At 39.5% G+C, this 26,113-nt stretch overlaps 1 protein-coding gene across 5 annotated transcripts in view; it reads right to left on the bottom strand.

The window, feature by feature from the left end:
- Window positions 1–26,113, bottom strand: part of C2CD3 (C2 domain containing 3 centriole elongation regulator) — a 130,594-nt gene that overhangs the window by 58,182 nt on the left and 46,299 nt on the right. For all 5 annotated transcript variants that reach the window (XM_019795390.2, XM_034666350.1, XM_011219851.3 and 2 more), the window contains 10 exons: window positions 25,472–25,966; window positions 22,875–23,026; window positions 20,812–21,058; window positions 17,691–17,871; window positions 16,057–16,240; window positions 14,799–14,971; window positions 12,913–13,036; window positions 7,775–8,043; window positions 7,543–7,632; window positions 811–1,413 (listed from right to left, as the gene is read on the bottom strand). In XM_019795390.2, the coding sequence (XP_019650949.2) occupies window positions 811–1,413; window positions 7,543–7,632; window positions 7,775–8,043; window positions 12,913–13,036; window positions 14,799–14,971; window positions 16,057–16,240; window positions 17,691–17,871; window positions 20,812–21,058; window positions 22,875–23,026; window positions 25,472–25,966 (2,518 nt within the window). The remainder of the gene's footprint in view (window positions 1–810; window positions 1,414–7,542; window positions 7,633–7,774; window positions 8,044–12,912; window positions 13,037–14,798; window positions 14,972–16,056; window positions 16,241–17,690; window positions 17,872–20,811; window positions 21,059–22,874; window positions 23,027–25,471; window positions 25,967–26,113) is intronic.

Here is a 26,113-nt window from a genome sequence, read left to right as displayed (position 1 = left end):
CTTCACTGTAATTGTTTAATTACTACTTTATTCTCCCATTGACTATCTCTTACTCATCTCTGAATTCCCAGAGCCCAGTATATGTATCTGAACAAAAGTACTAAACAAAAGTTTAAAAGAAAGCATTTAGCACATAATTCCACTTGTAAAATGTTACACCTTTTCTGCCTTGTGAACCAGTTTATTACCTTGTACGTTTTCTTTATGATTTCAAGATGTGCTGACCAGAGAGAGGACATCCTAGTGTCATCAGCAGATATGTTTTTCAGTGTATTTTAATAACTAGCATTCTAGATTATCATATAGGCTCTTACACATGAGGTTAAAGATAGTCCCCCCAATTCACCCATTTTTATTTTATACATACTAACTGAGTGCAATATTCTAGGCACTATGTTAGGTGCAAAAATCTGATAAATTTGAATGTATTCTAGAGCTACAAAGTTCAGAGCCAGTTCTTAGATCTGTGGTGACCCAACCAAGATATACTGTCACTAGGTAATGCCCCACTTTTAAGCAGCTAGTGGTGCTCTTTCTTTTTGAAAATTCTTTAGTTATAAGAAGCGTTACTAAATTATTACTAAGCTTTTAGCATACAATACTGGAAAAAAACACCTACTAGCTGTGAGCCTGGGTAGTAATCTAAGCTCTTTGAGCCTCCATTTACGTGACTATAAAATAGGTCTGCTACCTATCTCATGGCACTGCTAGGAGGATCAAATAAAATAATGTCTGAGGGAGTTTCTCACATAGTGCTTGTCACAGAGCAGGTACTCAAACCACAAGAGCTGAGGCCGGTTCCTCACTTACCACTGACAGTTAATGTCCTTGCTGACCTCTCCCCAAGTCTGGCCAGGTCCACATAGGCTGAGCCAATCCAACTGTCCGTCTGGTGGGGCCTCTCCACACTGTGATTGCCATAAGCCCGCCACACTTGGATCTCTAACCTCTCCTCCCTGAAATACCAAAGCAGTGACGGGCCCCTTGTGACTTCTGCTCTTTTGGATGCCTTGAAAGTAACCATGACCTGTTTTTTGTTTGTAGATTCCTTAGGCTTCTTGAGAGGGGTCCAGAAGGCCTCATGATCATATAGCTTGTAGCGGAGGTAGCAGTATGTGTTCTTATGAATGTGGCTCTGGCCGGCAAGAAGCACACAATGGATGGGCAGCCAGAGCCTTGGGGTGGATATGGTGACAATGGCTGGCTCCGCTTCATTCATCTTGACAAGATTCTTCAGATTATTCTCAAAGCTCCAGCCCAACAGCTCAGCAGCTTCCAACACCCGCTCTCTATCTCCAGGATGCGTGAAGGAAACTGAAAGCTCCAGGCCACCCACAATCTTCTGCATGAGCTCCAAACCGTGAGGCAGGGCCCCATCCTCTGGCAAAATGATAGGATACCATCCTGTGATCCCTTATGGAGAAAAATAAGATTTTTAATTGTTGTTTTAAGAGTAAAACGATTTACCCACTTCCTACTCCAGATCCACCATTACCCTGGCCCAAGACAGAACAGAAAACATATACCCACAGAACACTGGAGTTTGTTTCATCTGATTACTGGAAGACAACGAGATCAGGTGGAAGAACAAAGGTTAGGAGTTGAAAGACCCAAGTTCTCTCCTAGGCTCAGCCCCAAACTTGCAGTTCAGTCTAGGTAAGTCATTAATTTCACTCAGCCTTGGTTTCCTTACCCGACAAATAGGAAAATTAGTGCTAATATTGCCCACCAGACAAAGTTGTTATAATCATCAAATGAAATAATGGTTTTGGAAGAGTTTGAAAAGAGAAGTGTTATAAAAAATGTGAAATGGAGGGGCTGGAAGATGGTGGCTGACTGGGGGACCCCAGGCTTCACCTTGTACCACAAATAAAACTAGATTACTATCAAATCATCCTAAATACCCCAGAAATTGACCTGAGGACTGGCAGAACAAACTCTACAACTAAAGGCAGAGATGAGGCCTCATCAAAGAAGGTAGGTGATGTGGAGACACAGTTTGGGAGAGAAATGGATTGTGGCCGCTGCAGTGGGGAGGGAGCCATGGCCACCGAGAAGGGCAAGAGACAGACGAGTACACAGGGGAGCTCATGGGGAAAACGAATCCCCATTGCAACTGGCTTGGAAAGTGAGAGGGACTAAATTTCACGAGTTTCTGCAATAAGTGGGGCTTAAAGCCTAGAGTTCTAAAGGTCAGCATGCTTGGCTCTGATAGAGTCCGGAGGGCACTGGGGCTGCTCTTGGAGAGGAGGCAAACAGCCTGAGAACATACAGTGTAGAAACAGCAATCTGAAGAGCACCTGGAGCACACAGTGGGGAGGTTATATGCAAACCTAATGGTAACCATATATCAAAAAACCACTAATAAATATGCAAAGAATAAAGAGAAAGAAATCCAAATATATGATTAAAGAAAATCAGCAAACCATGAAAGAAAGGATCAGAGATTTCAGAATGGATAAAAAACAAGACCTGTCTATATGCTGCCTATAAGAGACTCATTTTAAACTTAAAGACATCTGCAGATTGAAAATGAGGGGATGAAGAAAAATTTATCATGCAAATGGATGTAAAAAGAAAGCCAGAGTAGCAATACTGATATTGGACAAAATAGACTTTAAAACAAACTGTAACAAGAGACAAAGAAGAACATTCTATATTAATAAAGGGGACAATCTAACAAGAAGATACAACAATTATAAATATTTATGTACCCAACATAGGAACACCCAAATATGTGGAACAGTTAAAAACAAACATAAAGGAACTAATCGATAACAACACAATAACATTAGCAGACTTTAACATTCTACTTACGTCAAGGGATAGATCATCTAAACAGAAAATCAACAAGGAAACAATGGCTTTGAATGACCCACTGTAACAGATGGATTTAACAGATATATTCAAAACATTCCATCCTAAAACAGCAGAGAACACACTCTTTTCAAGTACACATAGAACATTCTCCAGATTAGATTACATATCAGGCCACAAAACAAACCTCAACAAATTCAAGAAGATCAAAGTCATACCGTGCATCTTTTCTGACCACAATGCTAAGAAACTAGAAGTCAATCACAAGAAAAAATCTGGGAAGGATACAAATACGTGGAGGTTAAATAACATGCTACTAAACAATGAATGGGTCAACTAGGAAATAAAAGAAGAAATAAAAGTAGATGGAAACAAATGAAACACAATGGTCCAAAATATTTGGGATGCAGCAAAAGCAGTTTTAAGAGCGAAGTTTATAGCAATAGAGGCCTACCTTAAGCAGCAAGAAAAATCTCAAATAAACAACTTAACCTTACACCGAATCTAGAAAAAGAACAAAAAAACAAAACCTAAAACTAGTAGAAGGAAGGAAATAAGAAAGATTAGAGCAGAAAGAAATGATATAGAAACTAGAAATACAATAGAACAGATCAATGAAACCAGGAGCTGGTTTCTTGGAAAAAAGTAAAATTGGTAAGCATACAGCAAAAGAAATAAAAGGCATCCAAATTGGTAAGGAAGAAGTAAAATTTTCACTATTTGCAGATGACATGATACTATATACAGAAAACCCTAAAGATTCCACCAAAAAACTGGTAGAACTGATAAACAAATTTAGTAAAGTTGCAGGATACAAAATCAATGTACAGAAATCTGATGCATTTTTTTCTTTCTTTAAAGTAGCCCAGTGCAGGGCTTGAACTCATGACCCTAAGATCAAGACCTGGGCTGAGATCAAGACTGGATGCTTAACCAACTGAACCACCAACAGGCGCCCCTGTTGAATTTCTATGCACCAATAATGAAGCAGCAGAAAGAGAAATTAAGAAAACAATCCTATTTGTAATTGCACCAAAATAACAAGGTATCTAGGAATAAACCTAACCAAAGCGGTAAAAGACCTGTACTCTGAAAACTATAAAATATTGATGAAAGAAACTGAAGACAACACAAAGATATGGAAAGACATTCCATGCTCATGGATTGAAAGAATATTGTTAAAATGCCTATAACTCAAAGATCTACATATTTAAAGCAATCCCTATCAAAACACCAATAGCATTTATCACAGAAAAAACAATCTTAAAATTTGTATGGAACCAGAAAAGACCCAAAATAGCCAAAGCAATCTTGAAAAAGAAAAGCAAAGTTGGAGGCATCACAATTCTGGACCTCAAGTTATACTACAAAGCTGTAGTAATCAAAACAGTATGGTCCTGGCATGAAAACAGACACATAGGTCAACAGAACAGAATAGAAAACAGACATAAACCCACAATTATAAGATCAATTAATCTTTGACAAAGCAGGAAAGAATATCCACTGGGAAAAAGACACCATTCAACAAGTGGTGTTGGGAAAACTGGACAATAACTGCGAAAGAATGAAACTGGACCACACTTTCTTACACCATACACAAAAATAAACTCAAAATGGATTAAAGACCTGAAACCATGAAAATCCTAGAAGAGAACACAGGCAGTAACTTCTTTCACATCAGTCATAGCAACTTTTTTTTTTAGATATGTCCATTGAAGCAAGGGAAACAAAAGCAAAAGTAAACTATTGGGACTACATCAAAATAAAAAAGTTCGAAACACTGAAAGAAACAATCAACAAAACTAAAAGGCAAATGACATATCTGATAAGGGTTAGTATCCAAAATATATACAGAACTTATACAACTCAATACCCAAAAAACAAATACTCCAATCAAAAAATGGGCAGAAGACATGAACAGACATTTCTCCAAAGAAGACATCCAGATGGCCAACAGACACATGAAAAGGTTCTCATCATCACTTACCGTCAGGGAAATGCAAATCAAAACTACAATGAAGTATTACCTCACACCTGTCAGAATGGCTAAAATCAACAACACAAGAAACAACAGGTATTGAAGAGGATGCGGAGAAAGGGGAACCCTCTTACTTACACTGTTGGTGGAAATACAAACTGGTACAGCCACTGTGGAAAACCATTTGGAGGTCCCTCAAAAATTTAAAATAGCACTACCTACAATTGAGGAATCACATTACTTGCTATTTACCCAAAGAATGCAAAATCACTAATTCGAAGGGATACCCGCACCCCTATGTTTACAGCAGCACTATTTACAATAGCCAAGATACGGAAGCAGCCCACGTCGTGTACATTGATAGATGAATGGATAAAGAAGATGTGAGATACACACACACACACGAATATTATTCAGCCATAAAAAAGAATGAAATCTTGCCACTTGCAATGACACGGATAGAGCTAGAGAGTATAATGTTAGGTGAAATAGAGAAAGGCAAATAGCAAAGGATTTCACTCTTATGTGGAATTTAAGAAACAAAACAAATGAGCAAAGGGGGAAAAAGAGAGAGAGAGACAAACCAAGAAACAGACTCTTAACTATACAGAACAAAGAGATAGTTACCAGAGGGGAGGAGTGTGGGGGGATGGGTTAAATAGGTGGTAGGGATTAAGGAGTGCACTTGTCATGAGGAACAGAGGGTGACGTATAGAATTGCTGAATCACTACACTGTACACCAGAAACTAATATAATACTGTATGTTAATTATAGTAGATTAAAATTAAATTAAATTAAAAATAGTAGATTAAAATAAATAATTATAGTAGATTAAAATAAAAACTTAAAAAAAGATGTGGTATATATACACAATGAAATATTATTCAGCCATAAAAAGAATAAAATCTTCCCATTTGCACTGCCATGGATGGAGCTAGAAACTATACTGCTAAATGAAATAAGTCAGTCAGAGAAAGACAAAAACCATATGGTTTCACTCATATATGGAATTTAAGAAACTAAATAAGCAAAGGAGAAAAAAAGAGAGGGAGAAAACAAATCAAGAAACGAACTCCTATATAGAGAACAAACTGTTGGTTACCAAGGGGAGGCCGGTGGGGGGATGGGTGAAATAGGTGATGGGGATTAAGAAGTATAGTTGTGATGAGCACAGGGTGACGTACGGAATTGTTGAATCACTATATTGTACACCTGAAACTAATATAACACTGTATGTTAAAAAAAAAGAAAACTTGCCTCATATGGCACCAATTCACTTCTCCAACCCTCATTTTTTTCATCAGCAAAATGAGGAAATTAGGCCTCTACAGGCCCTCCTGAATCTAAGAATGTGTAATTCAGTACTGTGTCTACATGAGCGATGGAGAAGAGGAGGAATACAATAAGAGGAAATAAAACAAAACTTGCCTACATCCTAATTCATTCCACTCGAACCCGTTAAAACACATACACCTCATTTAGAGAAAAAAAGTGAAATGTTATTTAAGTGCTATAAATACACTGGAAAAGGCATGGGTCAGGAGACCTAGGGTCTAGTCCTAAGTCTTCTACTGAAGGAACTGCCACTTAGTAAAAATACTCCAAGGACCAGGCACTAGGCTGCAAAATAATAAAAGCTATTCTTTATTGAGTATCCACTGTGTGTCAGATATACTTTTAGTGCTTCATACATATTACTTCACTTAATTCTCCTGATAACTGGGATAATAATCCCTATTTTACAGATGAGAAAATGGAAGCTCAGAGACCTGCCCGAATTATTATAGCTACCACATTGTACAAATAAGTGACGTAAGTGAGAAACCCTATATACCAAGCTGTACAGACTGTCCTATGGCAGGCATAGAGAGTACCTGTTAGAGAGTACTGCTCAAATTTTAATTCACAATTAAACCTGGGAGATGTGTGCTAGAATTCTGCAAACTAGATTACACAATCCTAGGGAGGATGATGGGCAAGAGAAGGAAAGCTGACATTTACTGAGTGCCTACTTTGTGTCAGGTACTTTATACACCCGATTTCATCAGCCCCTACTTTGCAGACTTGTCAGGATTAACCACCTCCACTCATGAGATAAGAAAACGGAGGCTCAGAAGGGTCAAGATCACTGAGCAAGCAGTAAGTAGGACAGGACCATTATTTCCAGACTGCCTTGGTGGCTGTCTTCTTTTGGGCCATTACCTCCTATCTTTATTCCTTCTTTAGTGCGAGAGGAGGGTACAGTGACAAAGAATAGGTGAATCTGGACTTGATTTCCAGTACTGCCACTCGCTAGTTGTGTGGTCTTGGCAAATCACTTAAACTCTGTGAGCCTAAGTTTCCTCATCTGTAAAATAAAAATAGTAAGATCCTGTATCCCCACCAAGTAGGGTTATAATGAGACTCACACAATATCTGAGGAAATATTTCACAAAATGCTATATAATGTAATGGGTATTACCATATTTATTATTTGTAGTATCACCATCATCATCATCTTTCCTGGAGTAAGACGACAGTACAAAGCTTTGAGCTACTTTACTTTGTTAGAAGACTTTTGAAATGATTAGGAGAGGACTTAAAATATTTCTCCGAAAACTTTTAAGGTACTTGGGATTATACAAAAGCATTTGTTAGGGGTCATGTTTTCTTTTGCATATCTTACAGGGAGCCATGCAAGATGATCTCTTGTAGGAAAATAAATGAGAAGGGGTAGAATTAGGAAGTGATTATCGAGGACCCTTACCAGATCTCTTGACCAGCAGCTCTTTTGTGGGAACCTTAACTACTCCAAGCAGATACTCTCTGCATGACTGGATACTGGTTATATCACTGGCTGTCAAATCAAACAAAAAAGAGAAATTAGTGCTTTACTGACCAAACGGCTGAATATTTCAACATGTATTTTCTAGAAAGAGCTCTACCATTCAAAACAGAGTCCCTTTTAATTCGGATTGTGATTAGTCATTGGCGCTCACCTGACTTGGTATCTTCATGATAAATAGCAAAAGTGACCTCTGCAAATTCCAACAGTTCTGCCAGGAAACAGGCCTCTCCACTGCAGTGCTGAGTCACCAAGTTACATGGAAACTCTACGTGATGTGAGAACTCAGGGCAGAAGGAACAGGCTACAGGGCGGGTTCGGCGCTGTTCTCCCTTGGGCAGGAAGGAGAGATGAGTGGTGACAAAGGCATTGACCCCGACTGTGGCACTGAACTGCAGAGCGGGTTCCTGCTCGGCCAGAGCCCTGTAAGGGGAGAAGGATGGGAATGAGATGGCAGTATCAGAAGTCAGCCGGATTGCCTAGAAAACATCTGCATCGTGTCCATGAGGCCACCAAGAACACTAACTGACCATATATTTCCTATCTAGGCTTTGGAGAGAGCCATAATATGCTTTCTTAGTAATCTAAATATCATAGTGCGTGTGTATGGGGTGGGGGAAGACAACATTCACGTGTTTACCAGAGTGACACTCCAAGGACACTCCATTGTACTGTCAATGACCTTCAACCAAAGACTACCATACCAGGGAGCAACGGTAGTTGAACAAGCTGGTTCTACTGTTCAATACAATGAGAAAGAACATATACCAAGAGGAATCATGGGGAATTTTAGTAAAAAGATATCAGAAAGGACTTATATAGCACTAGATTCATTAGCTGATTTGGTTGTTCAAGGAAGTGGGGCTTTGCTCTGGACTGCTGTTCTAATGAATCTTACCTAGGAAGGAGGGAGGATTAGAATAAGGCTAAGGCTGTAATTGGTAAAGCAGCAGTGGTCAGGATGGGGGGATTTAGGTATTTTTGTGATTTTCATAATGACCTTGTTCTGGTTTGTATCTAGACAAGATTACAGAGTAACTTTATTTCACTTCCTCATGGTTGCAAAGCAGCCTTATCTGATGCTGGTGTTCTGTGAGATTGTTTATGCTCAGCACAAAAACGCCAAGCCCAGTGACAAGCGTCAGATCAGTTCCCAGATGTCTCTGGGGCTGTTTTCTCAGTAGAGATGTACCACAACACACAGACAGAACCTACCCATCTTTAACTGATACTCATAAAGAGTCATAAGTCTTTAGCATATGGGTGTCGTACGAGACAAACTCCCTTACCCCAACTTCCCCAAGTTGGGTATAAAATTAACATTTAGGCAAAGAGGTCACCTCTTTTCATATACCCTTTTTTTGTGTTTTCCAAGTAAGCTCTACACCCAACGTGGGGCTTGAACTCATGACCCTGTGATCAAGAGTTGCATGCTGTACCAACTGAGCTATCCAGGTGCCCCAAAGAGGTCACCTCTTTTTGAAGCATTTCCTGATGGCTGCAAAGCAGATTTAGAGGGGTTCCTTCTTTATTGTACTTGATATATATTAGTAAAAGGTAGTAATCTAGAGTTCAGATCTGGGTTTTAATCTTGCTCTATCATTTAATTAAATGTGTGACCTTGGACAAGTTATTCAAACTCTTCCAAGTTTCATCGTCCTCTTTGCTAAAATAAGGAGAGCATATCTATACAACAAGTAACTCTCAGAGATGGCAGTGATAGCAAAGGAAGTATGGGTCCAAAGCCAGTCTGAATTCATTCATTCAATAATTATTTCCTAAGCATCTGCTGTGTGTATCATGCATTGGGCTCAGAGCTAGATAACAGAGAGTAGTGAAATAACTGCAATTTTTTACCCTCGTGGAACTTAAAAAGTTTTGCAGGGCCTCGGCTGTCAAACAAGTGACTATATCTAGACTGTGATTTCTCTTCCTTTGATCCCATTATCTTTTTGCTAGTACTTCACCAGCAAATCAATGAACCCATGTATGTTCATGAAATTTCTACTCATTCTCAGTTAAAGATCAGGTTAGTTAAAAGACTCACGTGAATAAGAAAGAAGGGGTCTGTTGACACAGACATTGAAAATGTATTTTCAGGAAGACCACTGTTACTGAAGATGAGGGTTGGTGTCTGTCTCTTCTTTTTTAAAAGATTTTTTTTTTTTTGAGAGAGAGAGAGAGAAAGAGAGAGAGCAAGTGTGCACAAGCAGAGGGAGGGGCAGAGAGAAAGAATCTCAAGCAGATTCCCGCTGAGCAGGGAGCCAGATGGCGGGGCTTTATCTCAAGACCCTGAGATCATGACCCGAGCTGAAATCAAGGGTCAGATGCTTAACTGACAGAGTCATCCAGGTGCCCTGAGGGTTGGTGTCTCCTGATAAGAGAAGGCTGACTTCAGAGAACCTGCTATCTGGATACCAAGAATTCCTATCTTATCAATAAGAGGAGAAGTAAAACTTATTCCTAATTTTACTACATTTTGCTGGCTAATAAGAGTAATGTTAGTTATTTATACAAATGCAACTAATCATTTGTATAGTAGTTAATTTATAAAGTGACTTCATATTTGTTAATTCTTATACTGATCCTTATAAAATCAGGGGAGGTGTTCATAATTTCCATTTTTCGGATAAAGAAACTTAGCCCCTGAGAAGTAAAGAAATTAGACCAAGATCGCACACAGCTAGTGAAAGACAGGGGTGGGACTAGAAGCCAAGGGGTCCAATTTCTACTGCAATTCTGTTTCCATTATACTGTCTCATATTCTGTAGGACTGAAGACTATCCAAACTATCAGAAGAATGTAGTGTTACAACTCGCCTGGCTTGTTAACCTTTCCTTCTTTGAAACGGTAACACAGACCAAATGCAAGGCTTACAACAAACTGGATGCCATGTGATCTGACTTTTTTTATGATCCCCAAAGAGAGGGACTACTGAGCTTCTTATCTGTTTGAGAGAGCTACTGAGTATCCAAACTCCAAGTACTTCTCTGCCAATTCAATTGTGGTTAATTTGCAGATTCTGACCCTGGCTGGCTGGGTCTTACATAGAACAGGTACTCCACAGACAGAAGTTTCATGCCTCCTTGCCTTTGTACATGTTCTTCCCTGTGAACAAAATAGTTTTCAGCTCTCCTGGGCATTTTGATAACTTCTGCTCTTCTTTCAAGACTGAGATTCAGAAGGGCTCTGAATGCCAAACTGAGCAGGTTAGAGCTTACCTGTGAACCAGTAGTACCTAAAGTAGAGTGTGTACAACCTAGGGGGTTTATATATAGGAAAAACTACTGGGCATAGGAAGAAAACATTAAAACTTCTATATTTGTTATCTCATATGTTAAAGTTCTGTATATGCTAGTGTACATTTTATAATGCATTTAATAAATAGTATATGAAGATGATTTACACACAAAAATATATGTATATAGTTATTCAGAGGGTATGCTAAACTTTTATTTTTCTGTTAATAGGAAAGCACGATTAAAATTAGACCACTGCTACTGACAATGGGAAACCATCAAAAGTTTTAATGTGAGGGAATGACATGATTAAAAAACTGCCCTGTTAACACCTACACCAAAACGCTCTCCTGCAAACACTGGAAGTCCATTTGGAGAATTTAGTGACAAAAAATGTTAACCAGGATGAACATTTCACCAACTGCTTCAGTGTCAGATCTCATATGGCAGTAATTCAATTCGTTTTTTACAGACTGTAAAGTTAAAGGCAAATGATCTGACTCTAAGTTACAACAAGGGAAAAAGTTATGGAACACTTACCTGCTTCTTTCTTGAACTCGTGTCCAAAGTGAACTAGTCTATAGTGGAAGCATGACTTAGTTCTCTTTCTTACTGGGCACCTGTTATGTGCTAGAATTATGCTATGTGGTGGCAGGGGGCAGAGAGGAGTTCAGACAGTGACTAGAGGAACTCAGAGCATAGTGCAGGAAACTCATGTATGCAAATCACTGAAACTGAGTAATACGGGCTACAACTAAGGTGCTAAAAGACAAAGGACAGGGGCACCTGGGCTCAGTTGGCTGGTTGTCCGTCTTTGGCCCAGGTCATGATCCCAGGGTCCTGGGATTGAGCCCCACACTGGACTCCTTGCTCAGCGGGGAGCCTGCTTCTCTCTCTTCCTTTGCTGCTCCCCCTGCTTATGCTCTCTCTCTCTCAAATAAATAAATAAATAAATAAATAAATAAATAAAATCCTCAAAAAAAGAAAAAAAAAGGACAAAGGACAAAGCACCACTTCTGTCTACACGTAGGAAGAAATAAAGGAAGGCTGCAAAGAAGCTGCCAAGTCGAAAGCAAACAGGAGTTTGTTCAGTGGACAAAAGGAAGAACATTCAAGGTGGAGAGAAGTATGAACAAATGCCTGAAGGAGATAAGAGAGGGCCACGCTGAGACGCCTGGGTGGCTCCCTTGGTTAAGCATCTGCCTTTGGCTCAAGTCATGATCCCGGGGTCCTGGAATCAAGTCCTGTATCAGGCTCTTTGCTCAGTGGGGAGCCTGCTTCTCCCTCTGCCTGCCGCTCCCCCTACTTGTGTGCTCTCTCTCTCTCTCTCTGACAAATAAACAAATAAAAATCTTAAAAAGAAAAAAGAGAGAGAGAGAGAGAGGGTCATGCTCTTCGTATACAGCAGCAGTGTTCTAGGCAGCAAAAACAGCAAGACAAATTCCCTGAGGGGCAAATGAGTTTGGTGTGTTCAGAAGCAACAAGAGTAGAGGGGAGATGAGCAGAAGATAAAGTCATAAAGATAATAAGGAGCCAGATCATGTGGGGTCTCACAGCCATTTTTAGTAGTTTGACTTTTACTTTGAATGGGATGAAAAGACACTGATGGGTTTTAAGTAGAGGTGTGTCAAGGTCTGACTTAAGTTTTCATAGGATCACTGGTTTCCATGTTGAGAACAGACAGAAGGGGAACAAGCTAGAAAAACGGGAGGTGGTACTACGGACTGAATATGAGATTACAGAAGAGCTGGAGCAATTGGTCCTGGCTTCGTTTGAGGGTATAGGGTATGCCTGTGTAAATGAGTGGTTGAGTAGAGTAGAGGATAAGACTGTTGAATAAGGTCAAGGAACAAAGTTGCTAATAACAGCTGAAGTAGTAAAGTTTGCAAGTGATTTACTCACGTATACTCTTACATGCTTTCTGAAGGAAAAAATGAAGCTGTGCTTTATAAACTGGAAATTGTACACAAGCAAGTTTTGCGTATCTGAGCCTCATATGTTGTGTGGACTGCACTGGAAAAAGATGAGGGCTGCTTTTCTAAGGTGGACTTACTTGGCTGCTGCTTGCAGACCACAGGCTCTGATAATCTGGACTGAGATAGAGACAGCTCGGGCAGCAAGAACTCCCTCTGCTGTCCTGGGAGTACGCCAGTACCTTAGGCCCACATCCAGTAAACCTAATGAGGACAAAAGGAAAAAAAAAATGGTTAGTTGGAAGAGTCTCTGTTCTACCAAACCCCAAGTCCTGATCAGAAGGAAGAGGATAGGGGCGCCTGGGTGGCACAGCGGTTGAGCGTCTGCCTTCGGCTCAGGGCGTGATCCCGGCGTTATGGGATCGAGCCCCCACATCAGGCTCTTCTGCTATGAGCCTGCTTCTTCCTCTCCCACTCCCCCTGCTTGTGTTCCCTCTCTCGCTGGCTGTCTCTATCTCTGTCAAATAAATAAATAAAATCTTTAAAAAAAAAAAAAACCACCTTAATGAACAATAAGGGGCATTAGCAGTGAGACAAAATGTCTATGGCCAGAATCACGTTATATTATTGTACTTTAAGATTAATAAAGGCAGAACAAAAGTTACTATTTTCACTTTACATCCAAGAAACTATGTCAGAGGCTGAACTGCTTGCCAAGATCACACAACTATCAGAGGCAGAACTTAATTTCAGATTTTTTAAAACTCCCAGTTATTTATTTATTTATTTTTTGTTTTAAAGATTTTATTTATTTATTCGACAGAGATAGAGACAGACAGCGAGAGAGGGAACACAAGCAGGGGGAATGGGAGAGGAAGAAGCAGGCTTATAGCTGAGGAGCCCGATGTGGGGCTCTCCCACAACGCCGGGATCACGCCCTGAGCCGAAGGCAGACGCTTAACCACTGTGCCACCCAGGCGCCCCCCAGTTATTTTTTTAAAAGGATTTTTTATTTATTCATTTGAGAGAGAGACAGATTGAGTAGGGTGAGGGGAGTGGCAGAGGGAGAGAGAGAGAAGCAGGCTCCCCACTGAGCAGGGAGCCCAATGCAGGGATAGATCCCAGGACCCCGAGATCATTACCCAAGATCATGACCTGAGCTGAAGGCATACGCTTAACCAACTGAGCCACCTAGGTGTTCCTAAACTCCCAGTTATTTTTATAGAATTGAGATGGACTCCAGCCTTTCTTCTTTTTTAAACTTTTAAAAGGTTTTCACACATAAATTTCTATCACCCTTCTACCACCACCACCTGAAACACCCTTTACATGACATTCTTTCATAAAAATTCTACCTTCCTATTACCACATTTCAGAGAAAACCTTCAGAAATAACAGAACAAGCTGATCAGTGACCGTCAGGAGGAACAACTCAATCTTAATCATGGCAATATAAAACCTTTTTCATTGGCAGATACTCTGCAGCAAGCAAGCACAGTAACTTAATTTAGCAGGCCAATTCTAGTTATCTGATGACGTACCTGGAGGGTAGGTCATCCTACTGAAACAATTAGGATGAAACTCAAAACTCTGAATTCTAATGAATCCCTTTCAACTTTAAATCCTAACCTCTTTCTCCCTTACAGTGAATTCCCCGTTTGTGCTAACTGTATTCTACCAATCCCACATCTGCTCATGTTGCCCTGGAATAATTCTCTGAGTACACCTACATAACACTTAGGATTTATGCTGTGAGGCTTCTTAAATGCTTGCTGAAGTTAAAGGTGAAATGAGACAAGCAACATTTATGCAGACAGTCCATGGAAATACGCATTTTCTAAAATTGGACAGCATCTGCACACAATAAACTCATACGTTCATTTTCCTAAGAGAAGGTAGATCATAGTTTTCATCAGATTCTTAAAAGGGTAAGTCTCTCAAAATATGAAGAGTTGCTATTTATAGAGAAAAGGGATATTTCCGTATACTGATTTCGAAAGGGAGAGACAAAGCAGTCTTCAATTACCTGATGACTGGTTCCTCAGTTCTTTCCTGTTCTCAAGCCTGGGGGTTAAAGGGAGATTGAAGGTCTGTATTCCCACATCCTCACGGTGCTGCATGGTTACCATGGCACAGATCCTTGATAATGGCAAGGTTCCTTTGGCAACCATCTGGTCTCTCACGTTAGGATAATAGTATCTGTAAGACGCAAAAGCACAAGCTGTCAGTTGGAAGGATTAGGTGGATAAATGATTCAATTTGCCCAAGGGATCAGCTTTTGGTATCAAGTTATCTTTGGAGCCTGGCTGTTCTGTATTTGTGGCATACGGTTGTGGTCGTGTCTGGCTGGATTTATTGCCCGTCATGTGGAGGAGGAACTCCACAAATTATACTCTGTGTTCAGAACAAAGCCCAGCTTCCTACAGGCTTTTGTTTGGTTATCTGCATCTGACTTGGACTTCTGGGAATAGCCACTTTTGAGAGCATTCATCCTGTAGCAGGAAAATGGTTCTAAGTGGAGCAGTTCCAAACTCTTCTACGGCTTGCGGCCTAAGGGCCCCAAATTTAAAATATCTGTTAGTATCTATTCTACTTCCTTCTCCTGTCAAAATATTCCATTCTTATATCAGTTTTAAATCAAACCTAAATTCACCTGACTGATTTTAGGAAAAGTTTCTGGCAAGTGAATGGTACTCTTCCCTAGTTCTGTTCTGGATGCTCTGTCTTCTTTTACATCTATACGCTCTTTGTCATTTTTGTTGGTTTCTTGGGAGTAGGGATGCAACGGAGGCTGCGCATCTGCATTCACGTCAAGTCTGTGACATGAGGGGATTTATACTTTATGAAGGGTACTCTTCTGGTAGAAAGAGTACTTTTCTGGGAAGAAAGGATTATAAGAAATAAGTTTAGAAGTGGGGAGACCAGTCAGGAGGCTATCAGTAATTTAGGCATGACATCATGAGGGACTGAACCAAATAAGGCAGTAAATAGGAGAAAACAGGTGACTGAATATTTAAGAGCAGTAGGAGGTAAAACTGATAGAACTTCACTTCTACATGTTACAAGTGGTTAAAAGCATGAGATACAACTGCTCTCAAGAGCCCAATAATACAGATTTCAGTAAAATCTGGAGAAGAGTCACTAACTAACAAGCCAGATGATATAAAATAGGGTAGAAGGGATTGCTTAGCTTCCTTACAATTCAACCTAAGCTGTCAAGGGAAGAAGCATGCTCTATGACTGTGTACTTCCTTTCTGGGTACAAAATCAGTTTCACATTATACCTGCACCAGATTTCAAACTGGATTCCTCCTCCAGGTACAAGCCCCTGTGCAGAGAAGGCACTCAGTAGAAGCCTTTGCACTGGAACTTCAGTTGGCAACAGGAGAGAGTGACAGTGTTCACTATTAAAGATGGGATCTGGAACACAGAGTGTGGTTGAAGATCTGAAAGGCTTCAAAGAGATTCCTTTGGAAAAGAAAAGCAATTCAGAATAATCCAACACAACATTTAGTGTTTTATATGTAGTAACAGAATGTTAATACCCAGTATTATTCAATTTCATTCTTACAATGCTCCTGTGAGGAAAACAAAGCAACTATTATTACTCCTACTTAACAGACAGAATACGGACATACTGAGGTTACATAGTGCACCCAAAGGTCTTAGAAGCAGTAGATCATGGCCCTGGAACCAGAACCTCTATCTTCTACATTACCTCTACCAAAGTCCATTTCCCTAGTAGGTATGATCCCCCAAAGGCTCCCTGATAATACAGAAGAAAGAGATCTCTTTGTTGCTGGACAGTATCTATGGGTTGCAATTTCTCCACACCCTTGTCAACACCTGCTAGTCTGCTCTTTGTTTTTGGGTTTTCTTAATTATTGTCATCTTGATGGAAAGAAGTGGTATCTTGTGGTGCTTCTGGTTTTCATTCCCAAATGACTAATGATGCTGGGTATTTTTTCACGTGCTTATTGGCCTTTGTATATCTTAGAAGAAATGTCTATTCAGATCTTCTGAACATTTTTTAATTAGACTATTTTTTAATTATTATTTGTCAGAGTTTTTTTTTTTTTATATATTCTGGATACAAGTCCCTTATTTGAACCCCAATAATCAATACCGGCAGTGCTTTTGCAGTTATTTGTGGACATGCTGAGAATGGCCAAACATCTGAGTCACCTGACTTGATCATTCCCAGCTGAGCTTGAACAAAGTGACACTCTGCTTTCTTGTTTTAGCTCTCAGACATGATCAGATGATGGAGATGTTCGAGGCTAGTGTGGTGCAGCGCAAGAATATCTGGCTCTGGGGCCAGGTGGATGGGTTCTGACTGTGAACCTTGTTACTGTCACTGGGGTAGCCGCAGTCATTTAACATTTCTGAACCTTGTTATCTCTTTTGTAAAATAAAGAAAGTAAAACCTACTAGAATATGTTGTTTTAGGATTTACAATTATGATCTATGTGAGATATATATGTACATATTTCCCCTAAGAGCAATGGTTCAGTATTCCCTAATTCAGTGTCCCTGACATTGCTGTGTTATATAGAATATAACTACTGCGAGTAATGAGAATCAATTGTATGTGTATAGATAAGAGTGAGTAGGCATGTAAATGATATAAGATGGGTCAAAATATAAATCACTTATGGATCTAGGTAAAGGGTATATAGAAGTCCTTTCTACCATTTTTGTTAAATTTCCTGTAAATTTGAAATTATATCAAAATAAAAAGTTACAAGAAATAACATAAGAAAAGAAAAATAAAAACTTAAACTATCTCCTGTACTATCCAGGTTAAGACTAGAAACGTTTAGGAACACAAAATTCACTCAGGAAAAAGCAAAATTCTAAGTATAGCCAATGAAAGAACCATACACAAGAATGAGAAACTCTAACCTCCCAAACCTACCATTTTCGGGGAACTCAGGTCCTTTTAGCACACTGGATTGGGAGTCTTGAACTGGAAAGTAGTACTGGACATAACAATCTGCTTCTCCCCAGACTGTTGCCTGAAGAGGGGCTAGCCCTTTAACTTTCTCTACACGGAGCTCAAAGTGATGTTCCATCAATCCGTTTCTTTGGTCCTCTGCCTATTAAATGAAATAGAGATACTGGTGAGGTTTTTGTTTTCGTTTTTTTTACTGGTGAGTTTTAAAGAAAAACTTTCTTAGAATATTCCTGTTTCTCTATGAAATCTGAGTCTAGATGAAGAAATAGGTGTAATTAGCTGATACTAAAACAGATACTTAATTTTCATAGTGTATAAATCTTACAACTGCTCACTGTAATCAGATCAAGGTGGATTTACTTAGGACTGTGAGACTAAGTCAATATTAGGAAATCCATAAATGTAATTCACTGCACTAATGAAACAAAGGAAAAAACATGACTATCTCAATAAATGCAAAAAAGGCATTTGATTAAATTCAACATTGGTTCCTGATTCTTAGTACACTAAGAACAGAATACATTAAGAATATCCTAATAGGACAAAAAAATATACACATGAAGCAAATAGGTATTAATATACTAATTTTTTTAAGTAGGCTCCACACCCAGTGTAGGGCTCGAACTCATGACCCTGAGATCAAGAGTCGCACACTCTACTGACTGAACTAGCCAGATGCCCCAAATTACTATTTTTAATGAAGTTGGGAATAACACTGAGATTATTCATTAATGGTAAGGACTAGTAGGGGAGGTTGAGAACATACCATTATTGAAGGTAACCTATACTAATAATAATTTAAGGTTTTTATTATTTCTTATAACCAGGCACTATACTAAGCCCTTCACTTGTAGCAACTAATTTCACAGGCACAGCTAACAAGAGTAGAACCAGGGTCTGAATTTAGGTAGTCTGACTCTGCAGCCAACCTTCTTACCTCTACTCTATACACCTTCAACAGACACGAGACAACTGATAAGTGGGAATATTCAAAGAGGGAATTCAGGATTCAGGGGTCAAACTGTATGAGTTACATGTGTTTAACATTCTAACTACTAATCCCATGAATTTGGAATAGAAATTATATAAGGTCTTGGGGCGCCTGGGTGGCTCAGTCGTTAAGCGTCTGCCTTCGGCTCAGGGCGTGATCCCAGGGTTCTGGGATCGAGCCCCCACATCAGGCTCCTCCGCTGGGAGCCTGCTTCTTCCTCTCCCACTCCCCCTGCTTGTGTTCCTTCTCTCACTGGCTGTCTCTCTCTCTGTCAAATAAATAAATAAAATCTTTAAAGAAAAAAAAAAGAAATTATATAAGGTCTTTGCTTTGTATTCTAAAAACATATCAGCAATATCTGCTCCAAAACCTTCCTTAGGGAAACAGAGAACTTTCAATTTGATTCCCCAGAGAAGAAAAATTTGGGTTAAAAAAAATCTCTCATAATCTCAGCAACTGCTTAATTTGGCCATACAGTATTAGAGTAATTTAATAATTCGGTTCTGCAGATGCTGAAATGGATGAGGGACGTGAGTGCAGGAAGAAAAACAACTGTATAGATATCTAATCTTTCAAAGAGTTCTTTTATGCTCATAGTAATATTTTCTAACTTTTGGTATGGAATTTAACAAAATCTGAGTCTACATTGCAAGGTGAGGGCCATATAACACTTAAATAGACTTGGGAATATTATAAATAAGTTTTCTTTGTGCTTTTTCTGTCATTTTTTAACTTAAAAAGCTACTATTATCTATTAACAGACACTAGTATCTAATAGAAAGAGTAGTGTTTGGAGTTCATAATATACAAATAAACAAAAACTTACTCACAGACATTTTCCTAATCTCTCTCTGTTAGGGACATCACATTTGTCATTCAGATTGTTTTAAAAACTTAACACACTTAAATCACGTGGAGACTGAGATCTGGCTGAGATCAAGCCCGGCGTAGGGCTCCACTTCGGGGAGTCTGCTTGAGATTCTCTCCCTCCCCCTCTGCCCTTCCCCTCCTTGTGCACGCTCTCTCTCTTTCTCTCTTAAAAAAGAAAAAAAAAAAAAAGAAGGCTTGTGTCTAAACTCTGATTCTCCCATTCTTAGCTACGTGACCCTGGACAAATAACATAACGTCTTTCGACTCTGTTTCATCACCTAAAAAGTGAATGACAATGGTTCCCCTCATGTAGTATTAGGGAAATAAACATGTAAAAGTATATCAATGTGCTTTCTCAGTTGTACATCACTGTACAAAACAAATTACTCTTTAGAATTTACTGTTAGAAAAGCAAGGAACTTCATCATAACTCTCCAATGTGGATTTGGTTAAGAAACAGAGTAAGATTTTGCGGGCTTACATTTGGGATCATTGTCAACCTCCCACCCCTATTCCCCATCCCCCCGATTATCTTTTTTTTAATTAAGACCTTTTAAAATGCAGTCTCAGGTTCACCCTAATTTTTAAAAAGGCAATCAATTTAGTAACTTAGAGGATTAGGATGTGGTTGTCCAATTAGAGTTTCTTTATAAATTCAAAAAGTTCAGAGGGGCAGATATACATTTAAACCACAAAACAAATAATTCCTTGGATCTACAGCATGCACTGGAGTGCAAATATGCTCCTTTTCACTACTGAAATAAGGATCTGGGGCAATGGTTTCATTAAAACATGCAAGATAAAATGAGATGATGACACTTAAAAATTACTAATAGATCTTAAGTGCTCTCACTTCACACATAAAAAAGTAAATAGGTGAGGGGCGCCTGGGTGGCACAGCGGTTAAGCGTCTGCCTTCGGCTCAGGGCGTGATCCTGGCGTTATGGGATCGAGCCCCACATCAGGCTCCTCCGCTGTGAGCCTGCTTCTTCCTCTCCCACTCCCCCTGCTTGTGTTCCCTCTCTCTCTGGCTGTCTCTATCTCTGTCAAATAAATAAATAAAAATCTTTAAAAAAAAAAAAAAAAGTAAATAGGTGAAGCGACCGTTAAAAGCCTTCACTGTGGTAATCCTTTCACAATGTTATGTATATTAAAGAATTATGTTGTACACCTTAAAATGAGATTATGGTTTTTGTAAATAATCAAGTGTTTAATCACTACCATATTAACAGATGCTATAGATGGCTGGTCCAGAAAATGCGCTGGCCTAGGGTGGAAAGGAGGAAGTGTTCCTTCTTCATTCTTTAACCTTTGTAGAGCCATTATCTGATCTGAAGAACCCATGGCTAAAAAGACACGAAGACTCCCATTTTGGTGGCCTGAGAACACATCAATCACAGGCATGTAGCTGTCAACAGCAACAACTGGGTACTGAGCATCAAGCAGCAGGCGAGAAATTTTGGGATCTCTAAAGGGAGAGAAGTTGCGAATGAGCAAATAACAACCATCAATCATGTCACAGAGTTGGCTGCTGCATTTCCTACTTGGTTTATTTCTCAGTTTGTTAAAAATGGGTCTACAACTAGAAAATATTGGTTTGAAAAAATACATGATTCCATCATAGCTCATCAAATAAAAATTACCAGGCAGTTAAGTTCCAAATGTAGCAATCTGAAAGCAGAGAATGTCTGATTTATGTCTGTTATCACCATGACCCCAAGCCCAGCATGTGGGACTGAGCACTGTCTCAGCACAGGCTTGCTGAACTGCATTACCTTACAGGGAGGCAGTGTGGTCAACTTGAAAAACCATGGTCTTTGGAGTCTGGCAGGTAAGATTTGGATAATATTACCAATAATATCTGCCATCTATAATCCTTCTAACACTGCAAAAGTTGGCATTATCTACTATTAACAGATGAGAAAAAGTCCAAATGCTCTTCATTATACAATGCTGAACCTTAGCTCTGCTACGTACTTGTGAATGACTCTAAGTAATCAATTTAACCTTTCTAAGTCTGTTTCTTCTTCTGTAAAATGTAGGTAATAAAACTTCCATCAAGGGCAGTTATTAGGATTAGCTGAGATAACAAACCTAAAATATACCAACTATAATACTTAGCACATAAAAGTACTCAGTAACAGTGGCTACTATTGTTTTATGCTCTTTCAGCGAAGAATGGGGTCTAATGAAATGAGAAGGGAAGGGAAGTACCAGACCACACTAATATCACAACTAAAAAAGGGGAAAAAAAACCTACAGCTGACAGTGGCATGATTTCAGTAGCACTCCTTAGCCTGACCATGCTTTCCAGTGTTACCATCATAAGTATTTCACTGTTCACAGAAGGCTTACCCACTTATTTTCTCACTGGATTGTCACAATTGTGCCATAAGGGAGACATGGGATCTATCATCACCCTCATTTTACAGATGATAAAAAGAAAGCCAGACTGGCTGACTTCTGCAAGTCAAAGGATAAGTTTCCTCATTTGTAAAAAGGGGATAATGGTAATACTTCCTGGGGTTATAGAAAGGCTCACGTGAAACAGTGCCCACAAAAGGGCTCTCTGTAAAATGTAAAACAACAGCATTTAAAACACAGAGAAGTAAGAAGGCTGTTAGGAAAGAAGTCAGTGCTAAAATAACTAAAAATCAGTGCCTTGAACCAAAACAAAAAATGAACAGTCTGTAGTGAGGACAGAAATAACCTTCAGATAAATCAATACCGCACTGGGATGCTGCACAGTGAGAAGTGATGCACCGTGATCAAATGTGAAGGTCCAAAAGACAACACTCAGTATAGAAATCTTGCAAACAGATGAAGTAAACAGTACTGATGTTTTTGTGACAGAGAACTAAACCATTAGTTTTGTGAGGTGACAACCTTTGGCAGTAGAGCTTCTTGGTGAAGCAGCAGAACTCTCTGAGTTCTAACCCTGCTCCTCCTACTTACAATATATATGACAAGTTATTTGAATCCTCTGTGCCTTTGTTAACTCATCTGCAAAATAGGGGAAATAAAAATTACCTGCCTTAGAAAACTGTTGTGAGGATTAAATGACTTGATGTATGTAAGGTTCTTAGCACAGGACCTGAAACATGGTAAGCAGCATCTGTAAAACTGTCCTAACATAGGAGAAAGTGCAGCAACTGTGGTGAAATTGAGAAAAGTCCTCCAAGGTATTATTGGGCTAGTCATTTTTGCAAACCAAAAGAATTCCTCTTCAGTCCATACAAAGATAAAGATGTAAAGTAAAGAATACTCCAAAAGATCCTATTTACTTGAATGACATGTAAAACTGATGGAGGGGGAGTTTCACCAGCCCGAGCAACTTGTCTTGTCCTGGGCTCCGCACCTTGTTCCATGTTTCAATTACCATCACATTGTTCTTCAGCCTTTCCAGGTATTTGGAAGACAGAGAGACAGGAATCACCTGGGGAGAGGAGCAATCAAAAAAACAAAAGAAAACAAAAACCCACACCTGAGACAAAGGATTAATTTATGCTCTTAATCAACAAGTACTAACTGAAAGCCCAATTTGAACTGAAAGCCATGCACAGTGCTAGGAGCTGAAGACATTAAAATAAAACCCACTCTGTGCCTCAAGAGAAGCCTGTCTGGTTTAAGTGACCAACATATAAAGGCCAAATACAAAACGGTATGAGTTCTCTGAAGACAAAGCTCATATAGACGAGGCTTGAGGACACAGAGAGGTTGTTAGACATGTCAGTCACTGCCTGCCTGCGCCTCATCCCCTTATTCAAGCCTTTCTAAGGAAAATGACCCACTTGTGAACTCCTGCTGAGACAGGTTTTTTTCCTGCCCCTCCCACCCCCAAATGTTTTTGAAAGAAAGATGACTACTGACTATACAAGGGTTGACACCTAATCAAAGGGCAGCCAATCCACTAGTTGGATGGTATGGCCTAGTGCAAAAAGCTCTGCCCAACTGATGTCACGGTAAATAAGCCAACTGTTCAATTGGATTTTCAATGTAAAATTATTCAAGAACTGGTCAGTCAGCTGGTAGCTGAAAGAGAAAGGAAAGTCACGAAGAGAAGGAGAAAGCTGCAGCCAAGAGACAGTCAGCTAAATTAATGGCAGAATCAAGGGCCCACCAATTTGAAGGGACCAAGCTGTAGCATAACTGCATCAGCAGAGGAGAGATAAGCCCCAGGATGAAACCAATAGAAAACATGAAAGGAAAAAGGGTGAAACCAGAAATGATGTATGGCAGGATGAGAGGAAGACACCAGAGGAGCAGAGACCCTGAGTAGACCTACTTTTGTATCCATCCAATTACATAAGGTACCTGAGCACGTTTCTGTTCTGTGAAACCAAAAAATGTGAAACATAGTAACCTAACTACAAATAGGGAGATTTCAGAGAAAGCTGCTGGCAGAAAGTAACCCTAAATTCTTAAGGATAAGCAGAAGTTAACTAGCATAAAAAGCTCTGCCTAATAGGAGTCATGAAGGCTGAGAAGGAAATGCAAGGCAGAAGGAAAAGCACATGTAAAGACACAGCGGTAGGGAAAGAGAACGTTTACAAAACCTCAAGTAGCTGGACACAGCTGCACTATCTAGCGTGAAGGGAAGAGTTCTGAAGGGAAGGCAGTCAGTTCTTAAAGGGTCTTGTAGTCCACACTAAACATCTGGACTCTATCCTGAAGGCGACAGGGAATCACTGAAAAGTTTAAAGTCGGGGAGGAAAATATTAAGGTTAATGTTTTAGAAAGATCATTCCTACTGGTACAAAAAGGAATGGACAAGGAAAGACCAGAAACAGACTGAAGGCCATCTGGAATGAGAAAGAGGGCCTAAATGAATGCACTGGCAATTGCGTTGAGGAAAGAAGATGTGTTCTGGGGATAATTAAGTTTGCAGCTTCTATTGGATTTGGTGAATAATTGTATAATAGAGTCAAGGATACCTTTCAGGTTCTGCTTGGGTTTCTGAGCAGATTACAGTATGAATTAGGGCAGATAGGAGGAGGTGGAACAGATTTGGAAGGAATAATAAATTCAGATCTGTACACATTTGAATTACTTTTTTCATTTAGACATCTTTATTGAATACCTCTGATATGTCAGGTAGTGCATTAGGTCTAAGCCAAGTGTTAAGTGCTTTTGGGACATCTGGGGATGATGGCCAGTAGTTATACAGAGAGATCAGAAACCTGATCAGAAATGTCTGGCCTACATGGAGGTATGGATTTGGAAGTTATCTTCAAAAAAATAATAGCGAAAGCTACGGGAACAGAAGTAGTGACCCAGGTAAAAGAGGGTTGGTTTGGAAGAGTGCCAAGGAGCAATGAACAGGAGCACCAATAATCAAAGGTAAGAGAAAGGGAGAAAGAAGTGCTGCGGTCACCACTCTTTTCCTACTGGCCCACGGACCAAAAAAGAACAGTTGTTGAGTGGAGTTATGAAAATCAAGAAAGGAAACAATTTAAGCAATAGCATCAAATCTTACAGAGAAATCAAGCAAGATAAATACTGAAATAAGAAGAGGAATAAAGGAGAGAAAAAATATATTAAAAAGTTAATTAGAGTTAAAAGAAGAGTTTGGAGATACAGAAAAGAAAGGGGAAAGCTTAGTTCTAGAGGAAGCACAAAGGAATAGAATTCAGAACTCAGGCAAAAGAAACAATCGGAAACCATATCAACTAATAACAGAAGGAAATGAAGACACAAGTTTTAAAATGTTGAAGATGTCTTTTCCCTCTTCCAATCCCACAGTGGGAATGGATCTGCATGGCAGATAATTACAAAGGTCTCTCCCAGTCTGAACATTCTAGGTTTCTTTTATAATGGAATTATGATTTGAGAAACATACATCCCTAATGGATATGGAAGGTTAAGATATATATAAAGTTACCTGAAAAAAGTTAAAGACTGGTTGTGTTGTGCCCCATGCGGTGACAGATCTGGTGACTTCCTCTGTGCTGAAAAGTTTGCAATTTAAATAAATGTTGCACGGTGGTTGTTTGTCAGACTCTCCAGTAATGAAATCTTTCCCATCTGGCACCATCAACAGCACATGCAACAGCAAAGCAGTCTCTTTTGTTGACTCATTTGCCTGATTTGCTAAATTGTGAGAGGCTGGCACAGCCATGAAGTCTGAAGGATTTGGTGCAACAGGGCTTGGTGACTTTGGGCTGGGGAGCACCAAATTTTGCACTTTCTTTGCAGCTTCTTTGTGAATTTGATTTAGGTTCTCTGGATTTTTGTTACAGGTGACATATTGACCAGGTTCTGATAGTGTCTCATCTGGACTTGTAAGAGCACAAGGTGGGCTATGTTGGGTGCTGCTACTTAATTTAGTATTCACACCAGTGAAATCCTTGTTATCTATAACAAGCTCTACGGTTACCTATAAAACACAAAAGGAAGAGAGTTAGCAAGTATGTCTTCTGAAATCAGAATCAGAATTTTGGAGCTAGAGGCAAATCAGATTGTTAGAAAATAATTAACTCATTCTCAAATACCATAATAGTAAGAACACTAATAGACTGCATAT

This window comes from Ailuropoda melanoleuca, chromosome 8 (genome assembly GCF_002007445.2).
Source record: "Ailuropoda melanoleuca isolate Jingjing chromosome 8, ASM200744v2, whole genome shotgun sequence".
Lineage (NCBI taxonomy): Eukaryota > Metazoa > Chordata > Mammalia > Carnivora > Ursidae > Ailuropoda > Ailuropoda melanoleuca.
Note: the sequence above shows the minus strand (reverse complement) of the source record. Positions and strands in the feature narration are given on the sequence as shown.